The 21,548-nt window shown below is 42.1% G+C and overlaps 1 protein-coding gene across 4 annotated transcripts in view; it reads left to right on the top strand.

Moving 5' to 3' along the window:
• Positions 1-21,548, top strand: part of LOC149404085 (transducin family protein / WD-40 repeat family protein) — a 40,262-nt gene that overhangs the window by 13,945 nt on the left and 4,769 nt on the right. For 2 of the 4 annotated variants that reach the window (XM_089607318.1, XM_089607320.1), the window contains exons 4-11: positions 7,626-7,679; positions 18,688-18,779; positions 18,906-19,009; positions 19,232-19,307; positions 19,807-20,263; positions 20,761-21,099; positions 21,199-21,405; positions 21,468-21,548. The exon at positions 21,468-21,548 is cut by the window's right edge and continues 27 nt beyond it. In XM_089607318.1, coding sequence (XP_089463444.1) covers positions 7,626-7,679; positions 18,688-18,779; positions 18,906-19,009; positions 19,232-19,307; positions 19,807-20,263; positions 20,761-21,099; positions 21,199-21,405; positions 21,468-21,548 — 1,410 coding nt within the window. The remainder of the gene's footprint in view (positions 1-7,625; positions 7,680-18,687; positions 18,780-18,905; positions 19,010-19,231; positions 19,308-19,806; positions 20,264-20,760; positions 21,100-21,198; positions 21,406-21,467) is intronic. The other 2 variants (XM_089607321.1, XM_089607322.1) reach the window with 2 other exon arrangements.

A 21,548-nucleotide genomic window follows, 5' to 3' on the forward strand; every position in this document is an offset into this window, starting at 1 on the left:
CCACAGCCTCGGCGACTGCCGAAATCTCTTCCTCCGAGCAATTGATGCCCACTATGTTGCTTTTTTCTATGTTGATGGCCAGTCTTGAAGCCTCGCAAAACTCCTTCACGTTCGAGAAAAGGACTTCCTAGTTCAACGGATCAGCCTCACTGAAGATCAGCGTATCATCTGCAAACTGGAGATGTGACATCTTGATAGCCCCCAACCCATTTCCGGGAGCCTTGAAACAACCTCTGCTCACACCTCTGGAAATACGACGCGAGAGCGCGTCCGCAACGAGAAGGAAGAGGAATGGGGATAAAGGGTCCCCCTGCCGAATTCCTCTCGTCCCGAGGAATCTATCGCGGGACTCACTAAATTGCCATCAATCCCTATTGAACACCTAAATTCCTTGTTTTCAAGTTTAAACTTGTCGACAAAGAGGTTAACACTACTTCCGACCATGTTTTCGTAGGAAAAGGGTGGTTAGAGAAGGGAAGGCGTTTGAGCAGAAAGAAGAGAGAGGAGAGAGAAGAGAGGAGAGCATTTTTTTACACTGTTTTAAGAGAAAAAATATAATAGGTTATTTTGGGAAGTGCTCGGCGACGGACGTTCGCGAGCGGGTGTTCAGTGGGCTACGTGAAGCCTCCCTAAATCTAAAAGAGAGTTAGGGTTCGGTTGCGTGGTGGACCGAACCACTGTCATACTGTTTAAATGGTTACGGAGGCTTGTGATGACTTTGTAGAGGCTTGTAACCGGGCTTATAGATCTGATATCCTTCACTTTGCTTGAAATGACCTTTTTAGGGATAAAACAAAGAAGGGTTTCATTAGTTATATTGTTGACGACCCCGCTATTCCGAAATTCAGTAAAAAATTTCATGAGGTCAGCCTTGATCACTTCCCAAAAATCCTGGAAAAAGTCGATGGAAAAGTCGTCGGGCCCCGGAGATTTTCCTCACGGACAGCCAAAGACTCCAACCTTGATCTCTTCCTCTTCTAAAGGCCTAGACAGCTCCGACGCACAAACAAGGTTGATTGGCTGCCAATCCACCTCATCCCATTCTATCGAGACCACCGGTTGAGCCGAAAACAGCGTGGTGAAGAAGCTGTTGATCTCCTCAACGATGAGGTTTTCATTGTCGATGAAAGAGCCATCCTCTCTTTCGAGCCTTCGGATAGCATTCTTTGATTTTCTAGCCGGCATAAGAGAATGAAAAAGTCTAGAGTTGTTGTCCCCTTCTTTAGCCCAAGCAATCTTCCCTTCGAGTCTAAGAGATCTCTCTTCTTCCTCTAAAATCCCCGCGAGCTTGATTTTAAGAAGAGATCTCTCGTTGCGCAGCTCGGTCGATCGAAACGCTTCTTCCTTTGCTTTGTCGAGCCTCTGGATATCTCTCTGAATACACAACTTTAGACCGGCCGCCTATTCCTTAATCTTTTCTTTAAGAATTTTAAGCTTTCGCATTAAGCAAAATCCTTCCCATCCTAGTTGTTGCTCTCTGCCCCATTCTTCTTGCACAAGTCTGCAAAATTCCTTATTGGCCAACCAAGAGTTGTCGAGTCTGAAGGGGCAGGGACCCCACTTTACCGGACAGGAGTTCAGAGTGATGGGGAAGTGGTCAGAAACTCCTCGAAACCAAATTTCTTGCACACTGAAAGGAAAGGAGGCCCTCCACCCTTATGTGTACAAAAACCGATCGATACGAGAGCAAATTGAGACTCCTCATAACGTCGACCAAGTGAAACTCCCGTTCGCCATGGGGGATTGAGGAGCTGGAGGTCATCTATTATCTCATTGAACAGCCTCATTGATCGCTAGCCCTTACCGGCGAGGAACGCTTGTGGGTGAAACGAACCACGTGAAAATCTTCCCCAACACACCAATCAGCCCTGCATATTTCCCTGAGCCCGGCCAACTCATGCCAAAACGCTCCACACTCTCCCTGGTGACACAGCCCATAGAGACCCAAGAACCACCAAGATGACTCTAGCTATCTCAATGGAGATTGAGTAGGAACCCACGAGATTATTCAACATATTGATTTTCATTGAGTCCCAAACCACGAGGACGCCTCCTGCTGAACCAAACGCAGGGAGATAGATCCATTCTTTGAATCTAGAATTCCAAAAATTGCCCACGAAACTTTTGTCAACTTTCGATCTACGAACCTCCTGGAGAACCATGATATCCGGTCTCACACTACAAATCAAAGACTTAATACCCCTCTTGTCGGAACTCCCCGAGCCCTTAACATTCCAGGAAAGAATCATCATTGATGAATAGACAAAAACCCAGCCTCCTTAGCTTTTCCAAAAGACATCTCAAATCCTAAATTGCGGAGTTCCCTGTCTCGGCCCTTAATTGTGAAAGGTTTACCAGACGTCTCAAAGCGCTGAACGGGGGAGTTAAAACCCTGTTGTGCGAAATCAGCTTCCTCAATCGGCATGCGAACATCTAGGGGGGGCTGGAAACTTCGGAGACAGACTTGCCTCATCTTCAAAAGGGATCACAGCCATTTGGTCCTCGCCGAAAACTAGAGGTAGCCCGCCCAAGCATTCCTCCGGGTCAAGGTTAACTTCATCGCCAGACGACGAAAAAGAAACCTAGGACGAACCTTCTTCCAGATCAGAAACAACGTCACTTTCTACCAAACCAACTTCTTCATCCCCTGCAATCTCGACACTCCCGGCAGCCGGATCACAGTCCGTCTCTATTCGGAACGTCGACGTAACCTCTAGGTCCTCTTTGCGGCGCCTAGAAAAAAAACCTTCTGTGGTTTCGATCTATCATCAGCTCCGAATCGCTGATGTAATCCACACCCGACTTTTGGATTTTTGAAACAATTTTTTTTTTTCGGCCAAGAAGTCTTCCCAACGCGATATTGTAGCTGATCTGGAAGCTAACTTGGCTTTAGGGCTCCACTTTTTTTAATGTGATCATAGGAGTGGCTAGGGCCCACTGAGTTAGATTTGGTTCTTCTATTTTCAACAGAAACATCAAGCCCAATTGGTTCAACTAAAAGGCCCAACTAAGATCGAGTCTTAGAGGAAACTTTAAGTTTACCGATTGGGCCAGAACAAAGATTTGGGCCTGCATAGGAACAACTGCCCAACTCCGTATTCTTTGGACCACGTGGAAAGGACGTAGAAGTATCTCCTATCCTTGCTTCTGGAATAAAAATCACGCGTTTCTCCTGAGAGCAATAATTAACAGCCGAAATTCCTTTGTTTTTTGGGTCCAATTCTGGGATTTGAACTATGTCATTAAAAACGCCGATTTTATCTCTCTCCAACCGAAAAATTATTAGCAACAATTTCGAGGAAACAAGGGACTTCTCCTTCTCGAACTCAGAGATTTCTACTTGCACGCATGCATGGGCAAACGTCGATTGAGACTCCTCCTTTGACTCCTGGCCCAGACCCGGTGAGCTCGCCGACGAACCCTCGTACCGAATCTCCTGGAACAAACCTGATGGTGCACCCAAATTAAAGATACCCAGGCGCAAGGATTTTCCGAGGAAGAAAATTGAGTCGACGAGCCCGTAAGCACTTCCTCTACACTTAATCTTGGCATATTGGAGGCATGAGAAATCGAGGGTTTCACTCGCGATCTCAATTAAACCACCAAGCCTAGCTCCAATCTTAGAAAAAGTGTCGTGGGTCCATCGGTCTAGAGGAAGACCCTCTATGCTAACCCAACTATTTTTCAGGAACACTTTTTGCCCCTTGCACAGTTCTTCGGGAGACCAAGGGCTGATGCTGGCAATCTCCCTCTTCTTCCTGACTATCACTAAAAGTGATAGAATGGCGGCTTTTTCTACTTCATCCACGCTCCAAACCACAGGTTTGTTGCCTGCTACCGGAGACCACATAAGGTTTTTTCCCAGCCTCTTGATTTATTGGAAAATGTCCTTCCAAAGATCTGCGCCTTCGTGTCTACAGACAAGCACAGTGACGCTCCAGTCTCGGACATTGTTATTCGCGCTGTTATAGAATATAATATTACATAATTATGATAGAATATTATGTAGTTATTAGGAGATTATTACGTAGTTATTAGAGAATATTTTGTTACCAATTACGTTACTATTTTTGTGTATAAATACTCGTAACTATGAATGACAAAGTCACAACCTTCATTCTCCAATTCTCTCTGATTGTTCCAAAGTGTTTTTGGGTTGATGTCATCTCTACTGCATGTTTTCTCATCAACCGTATGCCATCATCTGTTCTTCAAAGTCCGATTCCTTACAAAACACTATTCCCTCAAAAGCCTTTGTTTCCCGTTAATCCAAAAATCTTCGGTAGTACATGTTTTGTTCGGGATGTTCGTCCGGGTCTCACAAAATTAGATCCAAAATCCTTAAAATATGTGTTTTTGGGATACTCGTCTTCAAAAAGGGTATCGATGCTACTGTCTTTGTCTTCAAAGGTATCTTGTGTCTATCGATGTCATCTTTCTGAAACACTTACCGTACTTTACATCTGAGAAACCAACCTGGCCACCTCCCGAGGACGATGATCTATTAGTCTATTTCATTACTTTATCAGACGTTCCATCTCCCTCACAGATACCACCTCCTTTAGCACCTGACTCCACAGACACTATAGCACCTGACTCCACAGACACAATAGCACCTGACTCCACAAACACCACTGAACCTGCTCCTAGCTTTGCATCTCCTCCTCCGATCAAGATCTACACTCGTCGTGTCCGTCCGGTACCACACACGCTCATTGATCCTCCAGAGACATGTCCTACACTGGGTTCTTCGTCATCAGATCCACCTTCGATCGATGATCTTCCCATTGCATTACGCAAATGTAAACGACAGTGTACTTACCCCATCTCTTCCTATATCTCATATAATCTTTTGTCATCATCCTCATATGCCTCTGTTTCATCCCTCGACTCTATCACCATTCCTAAAACTGTTCGTGAGACATTAGATCATCTAGGTTGGCAGAAAGCAATGACAGAGGAAATGAATGCCTTAGATGACAATGGTACTTGGGAGTTGGTTACTCTTCCTTCAGGGGAACGAGCAATTGGATGTAAATGGGTTTTTACGGTCAAAATGAATCCAGATGGCACGCTTGATCGATTGAAGGCCCGCTTAGTCGCTAAAGGCTTTGCCCAGACATACGGCGTTGACTATTCCGATACCTTCTCTCCTGTTGCCAAACTGACATCCATTGACATCCGTCCGAGTCTTCATCTCCTTGGCAGCAACTCATGACTGGCACCTTCACCAACTTGACATAAAAAATGCATTTCTACACGGAGACCTACATGAATAAGTGTATGGAGCAACCTCCTGGTTTTGTTGCTCAGGGGGAGTGTGGCCATGTCTGTTGTCTTCGAAAAGCGTTGTATGGGCTGAAATAAAGCCCCCGTGCTTGGTTCGGAAGGTTTAGCCATGCCCTTGAAGAGTTTGGGTTTCGAAAGAGCTAATCTGACCACTCTGTATTTTTCAGGAGCGCAAAAGATGGTGTCATTCTCCTAATTGTTAATGTTAACGACATAATAGTTACATGGAGTGATACTACCGACATTTCTTCTCTCAAAGCATTCCTCCACACAGTTCCAAACAAAAGACTTGGGCACGTTAAAGTACTTCTTGGGTGTTGAAGTATCGAGAAGCAAAAAATGTATATACTTATCGCAAAGGAAGTATGTACTTGATTTGCTTTCCGAAACAGGAAAATTAGGTGCCAGACCATGCAGTGCCCCAATGACTCCTAACATGCAGCTTACTAAGGAGGGAGAACTAATGGATGATCTTGAAAGATATAGAAGATTGGTCGGCAAGTCGAACTACCTCACCGTTACTCGTCCAGACATTGCATTCTCCGTCAGCATAGTAAGTCAATTCTTGTCGTCCCCGACAGTTGATCATTGGGCAGCATTGGAACAGATCTTGTGCTACTTGAAAGGAGCACCAGGACGTGGAATCTTATACTCAAATCATGATCATACTCAAGTTGAATGCTTCACAGATGTAGACTATGGAGGGTCTAAGATAGACAGAAGATCAACTATTGGATATTGCGTATTTTTCGGGGGGAAACTTGGTCTCTTGGAAGAGCAAGAAGCAACATGACGTATCGAGATCAAGTGCGGAGTCGGAATACAGAGCGATGGCCCAAGGAACATGCGAGATAATGTGGATACATCAGCTATTGACTGAATTAAGCTTCAACGTCACTTTGCCATCGATATTATGGTGCGACAACCAAGTTGCCATCCATATTGCATCCAATCCAATTTTTTACGAGAGAACAAAACATATTGAGATCGACTGTCACTTTGTTCGCGAAAAGATTCAACAAGGCTCGATTTCCACCTCATGTAAAAATAGGCGATCAAATATGAGACATTTTCACGAAGGGCACTTAATAGGGTTCGGGTCGAATATCTTTGTAACAAGCTGGGCATGATTAACATATTTGCTCCAGTTTGAGGGGGAGTGTTATAGAATAGAATATTACATAATTATGATAGAATATTATGTAGTTATTAGGAGATTATTACGTAATTATTAGAGAATATTTTGTTACCAATTACGTTGCTATTTTTGTGTATAAATACCCAAAACTATGAATGAGAAAGTCACAACCTTCATTCTCCAATTCTCTTTGATCACACGCACTATTCCCTTTTCTGGAACTCCACGCATCCCTGGACGAAAGGTGCGGATCGAAGACTTATTTCCTCGGAGCAGAAGACGAAGAGAGAACTGGAGACTTTGCTGGCAATAACCTCTTTAAAACTCCGTCCATTCACCATCGAAACCTGGGAAAACCTTGACGGAGCCAGCTGTTCTGCTCCAGCTGTCGGTGTGCGCTGTGCGCTGTGCAATCTTCACATCTTCAAGAATCTTGATGAGCGAACGATCAAAAGCCTGCCAACCTTTAAGATTCCTTACCTTCAGGAACAAGGATGATTTTCCAATCAGCATTGGCCACCTTCAAAATTCTGATACACCTCCCCCTCTGATTCTCTAACACGTCGATAAGGAGAAAAATGTTGGCTGAGAAACGTAGACGGAAAAAAGCCGACTGGAAAGCTTCTGATATCTTCAGCGTCCAGTCTCTAATCCATGTTGCAGCATTTCTTTGGACAAAGATGCTGAAGAGTCTCCCTTTGCAATCCTCTTGAATCCTCACTAAATTGCCATCCTACCCTATTGAACACCTAAATTCCTTGTTTTAAAATTTTAACTTGTCGACAAAGAGGTTGACACTATTTCCGGCCATGTTTGCGTGAGAAAAGAGTGGTCAGAGAAGGGAAGGCGTTTGAGCAGAAAGAAGAGAGAAGAGAGAAGAGAGGAGAGCATTTTTCCGTAGGTATTGTATAGATAAATAAAACAAGTGAATAGTACAGATAAATATATATATATATATACATACAAATATATATATTTTTAATGAAACAATGGGTCTTTATATAGAAAACGGCATACATATCATATGTATATATTTAAGCACATCTCTCTCTCTCTCTATATATATATATACATATATATATAGATATATAAACATGATAGTTATACTAACATCTATCTGAGCATGAATTTGCATTTGTAACTTACTCATTCCTTTTCATTTTAATATTCCATTTGATGACACGTGTCCTTTTGGCAGTTTCTACAAAACCAGGGTTACCTGGTCACCATTTTGAATGACAATGATATTCAGGTGCATTTCTTATCACATTTAATTAATAATCAAGAATGGTGGTATATATCATCGAACAACTTCATGTCATACATCTTTCATAATTTCTCACCATGTAGCCGTATTTTCTTACTGTTAATTTTAATTGAAATAGTGTGATCAATTGTCACTAACCTTTGCGGAGACCTCGTTCTTGCAAAGCTGATTTGGAAGGGGAGAAAACCTAAAGGATTTTGATCCCCGATTTGTATGTTGTATATATATGTGGGACTTGGTACTTCGATTCTTTAGCGAGTTCTGGGAATTGGGCATAATAAATAAAAGTGTAAACGAGACTTTCATATGCTTGATACCAAAAAAGCTCAATGCCAGTAGAGCTAAGTATTTCAGACCAATCAGCTTGGTAACAGGATTGTACAAATTTTGGCAAAAGTATTGGCGGAAAGAATTAAAACAGTTTTGGACAAAATTATTTCCCCTTTCCAATGTGCTTTTTTTAAAGGACATCAAATCGCAGATATGATCCTTATTGCAAATGAGGTGGTTGAGGAAACCAAGAGGTCGAGGATGAAAGGAGCAGTCCTTAAAATAGATTTCGAGAAAGCTTACGATATGGTGGAATGAGACTTTATTGATTTCGTGATGGAAATGAAAGGTTTCGACGAAAGATGGAGAAAATGGAATAGAGAATGTCTTTCCTCGGTCTCCTTCTCTATCATCATAAACGGGAAAGACATGAATCATTTTTCGATCGAGGTTTGTGCGAAGAAGACCCTACCTAGTCTTTCCTTTTCATCTAAGCTGCGGATGCGATGTCCAGAAGAATACTTCGAGGTGTGGAAAACGAATCTTTCAGACCCCTCGAGGTAGGCTCCCCGATATTGAGTCTCTCTCATCTACAGTTCGCGGATGACACTCATCTTTGGGGTTTTCGATATTCAAAGTTGGGCAAACCTTGTAGATATCATTCGTGACATTTGCAAAGACTCAGGCCTTAAAGTCAATATTGAGAAAAGTAGTTTGGTTGGTATTAAGAGTGAAATGGAGGAAAGTGAGTCTCGCAGCTTCTCTCGGTTGTCAAAAGCTGGATTGGCCGATCAGCTATCTTGGATTACTCCTTGGTGACAACCCGAGGAGCAAATCTTTCTGGGACCCCGTACTCCTCAAGGTTGCAAAGAGACTCGCTGGATGGAAGCGAGGCTTTCTTTCGAAAGGCGGGAAATATACCCTCATACAATCGTTGTTATCTGCCCCTACTGACCTATTTCATGTCAGTCTTCAAAATGCCCACAGGGGTAGCCGACGAAATGGAGAAAATTATGAAATGTTTCTTTTGGGAAGGATTCGAAAACCAGAAAAGGCAGACAACGGTATCTTGGGACGAGTGTTGCAAGCCAAAAGAGGCGGGAGGTTTGGGGATTGGGAGACTAGTTGCGAAAAATATTTCTTTGCTCGCGAAATGGCTTTGGCGCTTCCCAATCGAGCTAGACGAGTTGTGGAATATGGTGATAAAAGCAATCTACAGTATTCAAGAAAATAGATGGGATTCGAGACCTGCTACGAGACGCACCCTAAGGAGTCCTTGGAAATCCATTTTCTCGGTCCAATAAGAATATTTTAAGCGATGCACGTGGATAGTACGAGACGGAAATAGGGTCAGGTTTTGGGAGGATGTTTGGAGCGGCGGTGAGGCTTTGGAATCACGCTTCCCTGGTTTATTCCGTTTAAGCTCTCTTAAAAATGTGCCAATTAGGCAAATGGTCTCTAACACTCTTACAGGTACTATCGAGTGGAATTTCAACTTCTCACGAAACTTAACACATGGAGAGGCCTTGGAATATGCGCAATTGATGGACTCCCTAGAGTCAGTTTCCCTCGGGGACGGGGTAGAGGATCAGAGGGCTTGGTTGGATGACGCGGAGGAGTTCTCGGTAAAAGCGATGCATGCTGCACTCGCGTCTTCGGGACCGACTAATTCAGTGCCTTTCTACAAAACAGTATGGAAGTGTGCTGCCCAAAAAAAATTCAAATTTTCGGGTGGAGACTGGCACGCAAAAGAATAAACACGGTGGATGTCATTCAAAGGCAGAATCCTCACCGGGTCCTTTCCTCGAGTTGTTGTATCCTCTGCCACAGAGCAGCGGAGAACATTCACCATCTTTTCGTAGACTGTCTAGCAGCCTCAAGCATTTGGAAGGGGCTTTTCGGGAAGTTAAACATTAATGCATCGTCGATAGTTCTTTATGATTTTTTCTTGCTTCACGAGACATCGGGGAAGAACAATCGTTGGAAGGCGGCGGTTAAAACGGAGGTGCTGGCAGGCTTTTGGGCTCTGTGGCTAAGCAGGAACACATGTATTTTTTAGAACGAGGGGTGGTGTCAAGGAGTTCAGGAAATTCTCAATCGGAACATTGCTCTTTGGCTTCACATTGCTTGCAAGGAGTTTAAAAATTACTCTTTGGCGGACTTACAGAGAGGCTGGAGTAGTGCTGTATTGACCTCCCGGTTTATATAAAATTCTTTAGGATATAATGAAAGTGAAACAAATATATGCGGAAAAGATAATTCTTCTCATTGATCGAATAGATATTTATACAGGTAAATAGACTAACTAAATCCCTAGTAATTAGGATCAGATAACTACAGAATAAAGATAGAATAAAACAGCTAATGTAAATCAAATATCTACTAATAATCAGGGATATTATTTCCTATATTTACAATAATAAATATATATACAAGACTGAGTCAAGACTCAGATTTATTCGACACTCCCCCTCAAGTTGGTGCAAATATATCGATCATGCCCAACTTGACAGTAAAATCTTCGAAGGCTTGTTGGTACAGCCCCTTCGTCAAAACATCTGCCAGTTGTTCCGTAGTAGGAACATATGGCATGCAAAGCTCTCCTCGTTCGAGTCTTTCTTTGATGAAATGTCGATCCACCTCGACGTGTTTCGTCCGATCATGCTGTACGGGGTTGTGAGCAATACTTATCGCAGATTTATTGTCACAGAACAGCTTCATTGGGCTGTCGTATTCGACCTTCAACTCTTCTAAGATGCTTCGAAGCCAAATCACCTCACAAACTCCTTGTGCCATTGCTCTGAACTTAGCCTCGGCACTGCTCCTAGCCACAACATTTTGTTTCTTACTCCTCCAAGTAACTAAATTCCCCCATACAAAAGTGCAATATGCTGATGTAGATCGCCGATTATCTACACAACCTGCCCAATCTGCGTCTGTAAACACTTCGATCTGTCGATTCTGATTTTTTCTGAAGAGAATACCTTTCCCAGGACTTCCTTAAAGTAATGGAGGATTCGGTAGACTGCTCTGAAATGATTTTCCGAGGGGCAGTGCATGTATTGACTCACTAATCCAACTGCGAAGGCAATGTCCAGCCTTGTGTGAGCTAGATAAATGAGTTTCCCAACCAGCTTTTGGTATCGAGTCTTGTCGACTGGTATGTCATTCTCATTTCGCTGAAGCTTGTGATTTGGGTCAACCGGTGTGGCTGCCGGGCTACAGCCAAGAAGGCCAGTTTCCTTCAAAAGGTCAAGGACATATTTCCTTTGTGAAATCACGATTCCTTGTCCTGACCGAGCTACTTCCATTCCCAGGAAGTACTTGAGACTTCCTAGATCCTTGATTTCAAATTCGTGAGAGAAACTTTTTTAGATTCAACAACTCACTTGTATCACTGCCGGTCATGACAATGTCGTCGACGTATACAATCAGGATAGCAATTTTGCCCTCTGCCGTGTGCTTGAAGAAGAGTGTGTGGTCGGATTGTGATTGAGAATAACCTTGCCCTTTCATAGCTTTCGTAAATCTCCCGAACCATGCACGCGGTGATTGTTTAAGCCCGTAAAGAGATTTCTTTAGCCTGCAGACTTTGCCTCTGACTTTTTCATTATCGAATCCTGGTGGTATCTCCATATAAACTTCCTCTTCGAGATCTCCGTTCAAGAATGCGTTCTTGACGTCGAATTGGTGGAGGGGCCAATCTGAGTTTACAGCCAAAGAGAGTAAGACTCGGACTGTATTTAGTTTGGCTACCGGGGCGAATGTCTCCTCATAGTCCAAGCCATAAGTCTGTGTGAAACCTCTAGCCACGAGACGAGCTTTAAACCTGTCAATAGAACCATCGACACCATATTTTACAGTGAAAATCCATTTACTACTCACTAGGTGCTTTCCTCTTGGTAAAGTTGTTAGCTCCCAAGTCTCATTTTTTTGTAAGGCTCTCATTTCCTCTAGAACAGCCTCTTTCCAGCGTGGAATACCTAGTGCTTCTTGTATTGATTTTGGAGTTTCATCATCAGTAATACTTGTGGTAAAGGCTCTAAAGCTAGGTGAAAGATTGTTATATGACACATATTGGGAAATTGGGTGTTTGGTGCAAGTACGAACACCTTTTCTGGTCGCTATGGGTTCATCAAACTCAATGTTGATAGATTCAGATTCTACAATGGGCTCTAATATATGAGGAATAGAAGAAGGAAGAGAAGTTGTACCTGGATCAACGATCGGTGAGGGTGATGGCAGTGCGAGAGGCAGTGGCAGCTCATTCCTTTTCGTGGCACGTTTTCGAGTATATATTTTGATTTTCGGAACCGAGGTGTTTGTTATTTCATTTCCCTTATGAGCAGCAACAATTGGTAACTCAATATCTTTGGTCATAGTCATGTTATCTATTGGTGTGCTAGATACATGTTCTTTAGGTTCCTGATTTTTTAAAATAATTTGTTCATCCCACAAAGGTAGTACCACAGAATTAGAGTCCCAAAACTGATCTTCAAGTTCACTCTCCCCCTGAAGAGGAGTTTTGTCAAAAAAAGGTTTATTCTCAAAGAATGTGACATCCATACTTACAAACATTTTACCCGAGCTAGGGTCAAAACACTTATAACCTTTTTGGGTTGGAGAAAAACCTAAGAAAACACATTTTATGGCCCGTGGATCAAGTTTGTTTCTGTTATAGTCATGAACATGAACAAAAGCTGTGCAACCAAAAATTTTTGCCTCTAGATTAGTAAAAGATCGGTTAAGAGGAAAATATGATTGAAGAGTTTTTAAAGGGGTATTATAACCAAGTACTTTGCTCGGCATCCTATTAATTAGGTACGAAGCAGTGAGTATGGCTTCACCCCAAAAACGTTTTTGAACATGCATTGAAAACATTAAAGCTCGGGTAACCTCAAGTAGATGTCTATTTTTTCTTTCGGCAACTCCATTTTGTTGCGGTGTATCGACACACGAACTATGATGGATAATGCCATGGGTTGCAAGAAATTGACCGAGGATAGAATTAAAATATTCTCGACCGTTGTCAGTTCTTAAAACTTGAATTTGTGTATGAAATTGAGTTTTTATCATTGAGTAAAAAGTTTTGAAAATACTTGCAGCCTCAGATTTTTCTTTAAAGAGATATATCCATGTGTTTCGCGTATGATCATCGATAAAAGTGATAAACCATCGAGTGTTTGAAATGTTTTTTATTTTAGATGGCCCCCATATATCGCTATGGATGAGAGCAAAAGGTTTAGAAGGCACATATTTTAAAGATGGATATACAGATCTTTTATGCTTAGCAACCTGACACATCTCACATTGAAAATCATCAATATTTTTATTTTTGAATAAAACAGGAAACAAATGTCTTAAATAACCAAAGCTAGGGTGACCTAATCGATAGTGCCACACCATTATTGCATTTTCTAGAGACAAGAAATTAGAACACCTCGGTTCTGGAAATTGTGTACTCGAAAGACGTGTCGACTCGAGGTAGTAGAGACCACCACTGCTTTTAGCACTGCCAATCGTCCTCGCCGAGCATTGGTCCTGAAAAATACAGCCAGTGGGTGAGAAATTGATGAGACAATTGGCGTCGAATATGAGTTTGTGAACAGATATTAAATTGCAAAATAATTTGGGAACATGGAGAACGTTGTGTAACGTTATTGCTGGAGATATAATTATGGACCCTTTTCCAGCAATTGATGATAGTGAACCATCTGCAATTTTGACTTTTTGAGTACCCGAACAAGGATAATATGTAGAGAACATATATGATGAACCTGTCATGTGGTATGTGGCTCCGGAATCTATGATCCAAAGGTCAAGGTTATCTTTAGAGGTATGGAAAACTGAACCTATTATACCTTTTTGAACAAGAGAAGATGAGGGTGCAAATGGGTTGGTATTCTGATGAGAACTCCACAATTGATACAATTGTTCTAGATTTTCTTTGCTGAAGAAGGACTGCTCGGTCGAGGAATTGGGGGCTGCTTCAATTGACGAGACCTGGTAGCCTTTGCTGTCACGCGGTGTACGATTGGATGGCTGGTAGTCTGCGGGTTTTCCGTATAACTTCCAACACTTTGCTTTAACGTGACCAGGGCGGTGACAATGCTCACACACTGGTCTCTCCTGTCGTTTCTGAAGTCGTTGTGGATTGTATTCAGGCTGAGATGTCATCAAGGCTGATGTCTCCACGATGGAAGGGCTGACTCTTTATGAAGCATCACGGCGCGACGACTTTCTTCTCTCCGGACCTCGGCGAACACTTCTCTAGTACTCGGGAGAGGCTCTCGACCAAGGATCCGCCCACGAACTTCATCGAGTTCTTTATCTAGACCCTGTAGGCAGTCAAAGACTCTGTCTTTCTCGACTGCTCGAGCATACATCGCACTATCAGTGGTACACGTCCATTTCAAGTCACAATATAGATCTATCTCTTGCCAAAGAGTCTTAAGTGTAGTGAAATATTGAGTTACCGACTTTTCTCCTTGCTTGGCAAGTCTGAGTTTGGTCTTGACCTCGAACAGCTGACTTGCGTTTCCCAGATCTGAGTATGTTTCTTGTACAGCTGTCCAAATGGCCCCTGCCGACGGTAGAAACAGGTAGGTTCTTCCAATCCCTGGCTCCATGGAATTAAGTAACCAAGACATCACCATCGAATCCTCTTCTTCCCAGCGACCATAGCCTTCATCGTCGCTTGCTGGCTTCGCCGCCGTGCCGGAGAGATAGCCGAATTTGCCCTTCCCGATGATGAAGAGCTTGACTGATTGTTGCCACTCCAAGAAATTACCACCATTTAATTTGTGAGAGGTGATACAAAGGCTCTGATTAGATTCAGGGGTAGAGTAGGACATATAATTATTATTTGTACTAACAACTCTGGTTGAATCACCTGTTGAGCTGGTACTATTTTTTTTATCGGCCATGGTTGTGAGAACCAGGCTCTGATACCATTAAAGTGAAACAAATATATGCGAAAAAGATAATTCTTCTCATTGATCGAATAGATATTTATACAGGTAAATAGACTAACTAAATCCCTAGTAATTAGGATCAGATAACTACAGAATAAAGATAGAATAAAACAGCTAATATAAATCAAATATCTACTCCTAATAATCAGGGATATTATTTCCTATATTTACAATAATAAATATATATACAAGACTGAGTCAAGACTCAGATTTATTCGACATATAACATTTAAGATTTTCTTTTGTAATTTTGGTACGTTTACTGACCGACCTCCCGATTTGTTGTGGGAGGTTATGAATCGGTCTGGAGAGCGGTTTGATCTCCCTTTTTGGAAATTGGCGTTTTCAGTCTGTTAATATAAGATTCTTGTTTAACAAAAAATAACATGTGGGACTTGGTATCGTCCGCATTTAGTCAAGCTGTAGGAAGGGTTGACAATAGTATGATTGCTGGTTAAAATGTCTGTTGGTTCATCATGAATAAATCTCACCTTTGCTTGATTCCCAAAAAGCTCAACTCGAGATGGGAGATAACCATTAGGAGATAAGCATAGGAGAAAAGGGTTTTGGACCCGGTGCTCGACAATGTGGCTCAAAGACGACATATGGAGGCGAGGATTTCTCTTTAGGGGTGGGAAGATGACCCTTATCAAATCTGTCCTCTCAGCACTCCTTAGCTATTTTATGTCAATATATAAGATTCCCATTGGAGTCGCCGATGAAATAGAAAAAAATATTATGAATAGGTTTTTTTAAAAGAAACTATGATCTTTTCTTGATAAAAACGGCTTAGCCGTAGAAATTACATAAAAGAGGGCTGAAGAAATACGAAAGCAGCTCCGAAAAAACAAAACAAATCCATGTGCAGAGGGTTACAGAGCGCAAACCCAATCCCTAGCCAGATCGGAAAGAAAAGAAGCCTTACAATTCGAATGAAGCCACAAGGCTATACAATGATTAATGTTTTCGACCATGCCGTCCGAGTTCCAAACCTCGTTGAAAAGCCATTTATTCCTCGTAATCCAAATGCACCACAAAGAAGATAAGACTCCGGTCTTAGCAGCTGCGGTCCATTTGTCGTTGTGCCCTTGCATCTCGTGGATACGAAGCAAACCTTCGATAGAATCAAGTAAGAAAGAAATTTCCAGCTTTTGGAAGAGCCAATTCCAGATCGCCTCCGCCACAGGACACCCATCGACTTCAGGATAAAGCTTCCTTGTCTCCTAGCCAGACCCGGCGATCCTCAACTCCTTCCCAAAGCCTGAAAGACTCCAAGCTTTACATCATTTCGGCTGCTTCGCAAGATTCCCTAGTCGACAGATTTTTAGGAAGCAGAAATTCCAATTAACAAGCTCTGGACACTTAGAAGAAAGGGACGCGAAGCTTTGAATAGGAACGTTCTTGAGCGGACAGAGTCTGGCCAACCCCAGAGAACGCTCTTTGAAACACCTATCACCACACCACACATCTTCCCAAAAGCGAAACACCGATCCATCGAGAGCCCTCCAAGAGACGCGACTGAAGAAAGCATCCCGAACTACCGAAACTGACTGCCACGGACTGCGAAAGGTGCAATCTACAACCTCCCCCGGGTCCCAGCCGTTTGGAAGAGTGCCTTAAATAGCTCCAATCACCTTGTGCCAAAGTGCATCTTCTTCGAGAGGAAATCGCCATAGCCATTTGGCGAGAAGCGCAGTGTTCTTAACCACGATACTCCCGAAAACCAAACCTCCTTTTTCTTTAGGCTTCAAACAAATATCCCAAGCCACAGCCGCTCGGGAACGCCTCGATTCAAACCCTTCCCAAAAGAACCTTTTCATTATCTTCTCTATCCTTTTGGCATTTTAAAGACGGACACGTAGTACGTAGGAAGCGGTGAAAGAACCGCTTTAATAAGCGTCATTTTGCCTCCTTTCGAAAGAACGCCACGCTTCCAACCGGCCAGCCTTTTGGTCACCTTAGCCAACACCGGATCCCAAAAGTCTTTCCTTCTAGGGCTGTCCCCTAGTGGCATTCCTAAATAGCTAATCGGTCAAAAGGCAACTTGACAGCCCACAGCCCCGGCGACCGCCGAAATCTCTTCGTCCTAGCAATTGATGCCCACTATGTTGCTTTTTTCTATGTTGATGGCCAGTCTTGAAGCCTCGCAAAACTCCTTGACATTCGAGAAAAGGACTTCCTAGTTCGACGGATCAGCCTCACCGAAGATCAACGTATCATCTGCAAACTGGAGATGTGACATCTTGATAACCCCCAACCCATTTCCGGGAGCCTTGAAACAACCTCTGCTCACACCTCTGGAAATACGACGCGAGAGCGCGTCCGCCACGAGAACGAAGAGGAATGGGGATAAAGGGTCCCCCTGCCGAATTCCTCTCGTCCCGAGGAATCTATCGCGGGACTCACTAAATTGCCATCCTTCCCTATTACCTAATTCCTTGTTTTCAAGTTTAAACTTGTCGACAAAGAGGTTAACACTACTTCCGGCCATGTTTTTGTGAGAAAAGGGTGGTCAGAGAAGGGAAGGCGTTTGAGCAGAAAGAAGAGAGAGGAGAGAGGAGAGAGAAGAGAGAAGAGAGAAGAGAGGAGAGCATTTTTTGTACATTGTTTTAAGAGAAAAAATATAATAGGTTCTTTTGGGAAGTGCTCGACGACGGTCGATCGCGAGCGGGTGTTCAGTGGGCTACGTGAAGCCTCCCTAAATTTAAAAGAGAGTTAGGGTTCAGTTGCGTGGTGGACCGAACCACTGTCATACTATTCAAATGGTTGCGGAGGTTCCCCAAAGAAGATGAAGCCTTGTGGTATGAAGTAATCCGCGCTATCTATGGCTTTCACAGCAACGGGTGGGAGCAGGAAGATGCCGTCAACCGTGTTCAGTGTCATCGGTTCGCATGGATTTTTTCAGCCGCAGCTCGTGGAATGTGAGTGACGGGTCCATAGTGTGATTCTCGGAAGACCATTGGTGCAGGGCCTTGAGTCTTGAGAGCCGCTTTCCAAGTCTGACCTGTTTATGCTCAATCCAAAAACGTGCCGATCGACAGATATGCGTTTCCACCTCCATTGCCGACAAAATCGATTGGGACTTTCGGTTCCCAAGAAACCTCACAAACCGGGGGACGGATGAAGTGATCGATTTGATAGGGATTTTTGGATCCGTTAGGATCTGCGAAGGATTGAAAGATCGTAGGGTTCGGCTGGACGACGAGTTAGAATTTTCAGTGAAACCATGACCATCGTCTGGAGATGGCTTTTCTCTTACCTGGCAATTGGTCGGAACTGCCTAGATTCTTTCAACTAGCTGTTCCAACTCCACACCATCGCCAGGCATAGCTCTAAATGCATTGAGGTTGCTGAAATTGGTGTGCTGACCTGCCTTTGGTGCATATGAGACACTCGGAATAAATTGATGTTCAACATGCCATGGAATCTTCAAGGGGTGATCGAAGACATTAATAATCATTACGTTGCCCTGTGGCTCTCTTCTACGGCAAACTTTTCAGTTATTATTTGGCAGCATTGGCAAGGGATGGGCCCAGCTCGTTGAAATTTCAGTCATCGGCTTTGTATTTTCTTCCTTTTTGTCTCTCGGGTTTCGGTGTTTCCGAGTTTTGGGTGGCGTCCCCGTTGTCAAGCCCTGCATTCTCCCGGCTTTGCCTTTATTAATAATAAAACTTCTCCGTTTCCTGAGGGAGAATAAAAGTTATATATTGCAGAAATAAAAGTTGTTGATTGACTCTAATACTTTTCAGGTTTGGAATCTTGAGAGCAGATGTCTTGTTTGCTCTTTACAATGGGAAACCAATATAACTTCTTTTTCTGCTATCCATGGCTCCAACTTCATGTACATATTCCTCAATTAGAAAGCGTATTTCATTCTATGTCAATTTTGTTCTAAATGGAATCTATGGTTTAGATAATTACTCAGATAATCACTTCATAAACTGCTCTTCTATATTGCATCTTACAGCTATGTTGGTGATGAATATGGCCTGATGTCCGTGATGAAGTACAATGTTGAAGAGGGAAGAATTTTGCAGCTGCCTTATAAAATTTCTTCAGATACTTTAAGTGGTAATTTTCTCTTCCAATGTTTGCAGTGGTTGATTGCTTAAAATTTAGTCTACCCGTATAGTGTTTTTAATTACTCATTTTCAGGTTGAATATTTTGGCTGTATGTTGTTTCTGCAAACTTCTCCAAAACCCATATTTACGGAATGTACAGCTCTTAGGTTTCATTGGTTGTATATAATTCTTCTTTTGTGTTTAACTTCATTTTTCTTTGCCATTTATTAGAGGCTGCTGAGTATCAATTTCCTCGTGATGAACCAATTGTCGGAGTTCTTCCTCAACCTTATTCATCAGGAAATAGGCAAGTGAACTTTTATTTTCTTGGTTAAAAAATCAACATAAAAAGTTTTTATTTCATAATTGTGATGTTTATTATAAATTCATTTGCTTCCGAGCTTGCTGTTTGTCTTCAATATATTGTTAAGACTGGAAAACATCATCATCACTATTAGTAGTGGTAGGATTTTGTATTTTCATTGAAGAAGGCAGGTTGTCTTTTTCAGTGGTTTGAGAGTGAGGTAATGCTCATTGTTTGGGAATAGAAGAGAGATTAGTATTTAGCATGTGTTTTGGGTAATACTATGCACATAACTAGTCTCAACTAAGCTTAGAAAAAATAAATTAAAAAAAAATAACTAATCTCAACTGCACTTGCTTCTACGAGCCTTATTAACCTATTTCTATGTATTTCATTTTTTTTGGTAACTGTGTTTCATAGCCATGTAGTAATGTTGCATTCTTTCCACTTTTTACCCATTCGCTGGACTATAAAGTTTGATCACCTTTTTTTCTTTTGATAGAGTACTGATAGCATATCAAAATGGATTAATTGGTCTTTGGGATGTTTTTGCGGCTCAAATAATTTTTTCTGGAGGTGATACGGATCTCCATTTGAAGGAGGAAATTGTTGAAGCCTCAAGTGAGGCCAATGTTACTTCCCCAGAAGATGAAGCGACAGAACATATGGAGGAGAAAGAGATAAGTGCTCTTTGTTGGGCATCATCCAGTGGATCCATTCTTGCCGTGGGGTACGTAGATGGAGATATTTTGTTTTGGAAAACATCTGCAGCTTCTAATAAAAGTCAACAAGCAATGTCAGCTTCTAATAGTGTTGTTAAGTTACGATTATCATCTGCTGAAAGGAGACTCCCAGTCATTGTCTTACAGTGGTCTGCTACTAATAAAACTCGCAACGATTGCGACGGGCAATTATTTATTTATGGAGGAGATGAAATAGGGTCTGAGGAAGTTCTGACGGTATGTCATTAGATAGTAGTTTTCATATCGAAATCTATACAACTCTACTGCTCATAAACACCATTAAATTGCATGAAGAATTTTGTTTTTCTTTATTTTTTTTTTTTAAAGAAACATCGGGATGAATTCATGAAATCTTAACTAGTATTTATATGATCATTAGGGGTATATCAAATACAAATAAAAGTTCCATTTATTTATTTATTGAAGGAATGTTATTTAGGAAACAATAACATCTTATGTTTTTTTTTCCTGCTTTTATATGCGTAGCTTATGTTTTCTGTTTTTTTTTTCCCCACCTCACGCTTTCTTATGCCTACAAAATTTTGTATTTTCAAAAAAATCTGTTTGTCCCAGTTTGTGAGTATAATTGAACAGTCAATACAAGTAACATCTTTCAGTGATGGATATTGGATTTTTGTGATCATGGCACTCCATTGCGTTTGATTATTAGAGGGCTGCCTATATTAAGCTTTCTCATAAACATGCGCTTACAGGTCTTATCACTTGAATGGTCATCTGGAATGGATGCTTTAAAATGTATTGGTCGCACAGATATTACCCTTACCGGCTCTTTCGCAGATATGATTTTGTTACCAAGTGCTGGCCCAATGGGGAGTAATAAAAAGGCTGATGTTTTTATATTGACAAGTCCTGGAGAGTTGCATTTCTATGATGATGCTAGCATTGCCTCCCTGCTAAAGCACCAAGAGAGAAAACCATCTCTTAACCCTGTAGAATTTCCTGGCATAATTCCTATGAATGATCCGACCATGACTGCTGCAAAATTCATTAAGCTCCCTGCAGGAGAGAGCTCATTAAGCACCCTGTTGGATGTATAGATTTTCTCTATTATTGTTGTTTTGGTTTTGTTTTGACAAGTCTATTGCTGGTCATTTATGTTGCACTGGCTAATTTCATTTATGCTGTGCTAGGTAATTTCAAAAATGAACACTGTGTCAATGTCCACCCCAGCTGGCGGGACAAAGTGGCCATTAACTGGGGGTGTGCCTAGTCAATTGTCCACTGCTAAAGATAGAAAGACTGAGAGACTCTATCTTGCTGGGTATGCAGATGGGTCTGTTCGGATATGGGATGCCACCTTTCCTGTATTTTCTTTTATTTGTCTCTTAGTAGGCCAGGTAAGCAAGTTTTCTCAGCATCGGTATACTTCTTTTTCTGTTGCTATTTCAAATTACCATAGTCCTGTCAGGTTCAAGGAATTAAAGTAGCGGGTTCAAGGGCTCCTGTTTCAGAATTGGATTTTTGCTTCCTCACCTTGACT

Source organism: Urtica dioica, chromosome 2 (assembly GCF_054948205.1).
Source record: "Urtica dioica subsp. dioica isolate 48M chromosome 2, U.dioica_male_clone48M_v1_H2, whole genome shotgun sequence".
Classification (NCBI taxonomy): domain Eukaryota; kingdom Viridiplantae; phylum Streptophyta; class Magnoliopsida; order Rosales; family Urticaceae; genus Urtica; species Urtica dioica.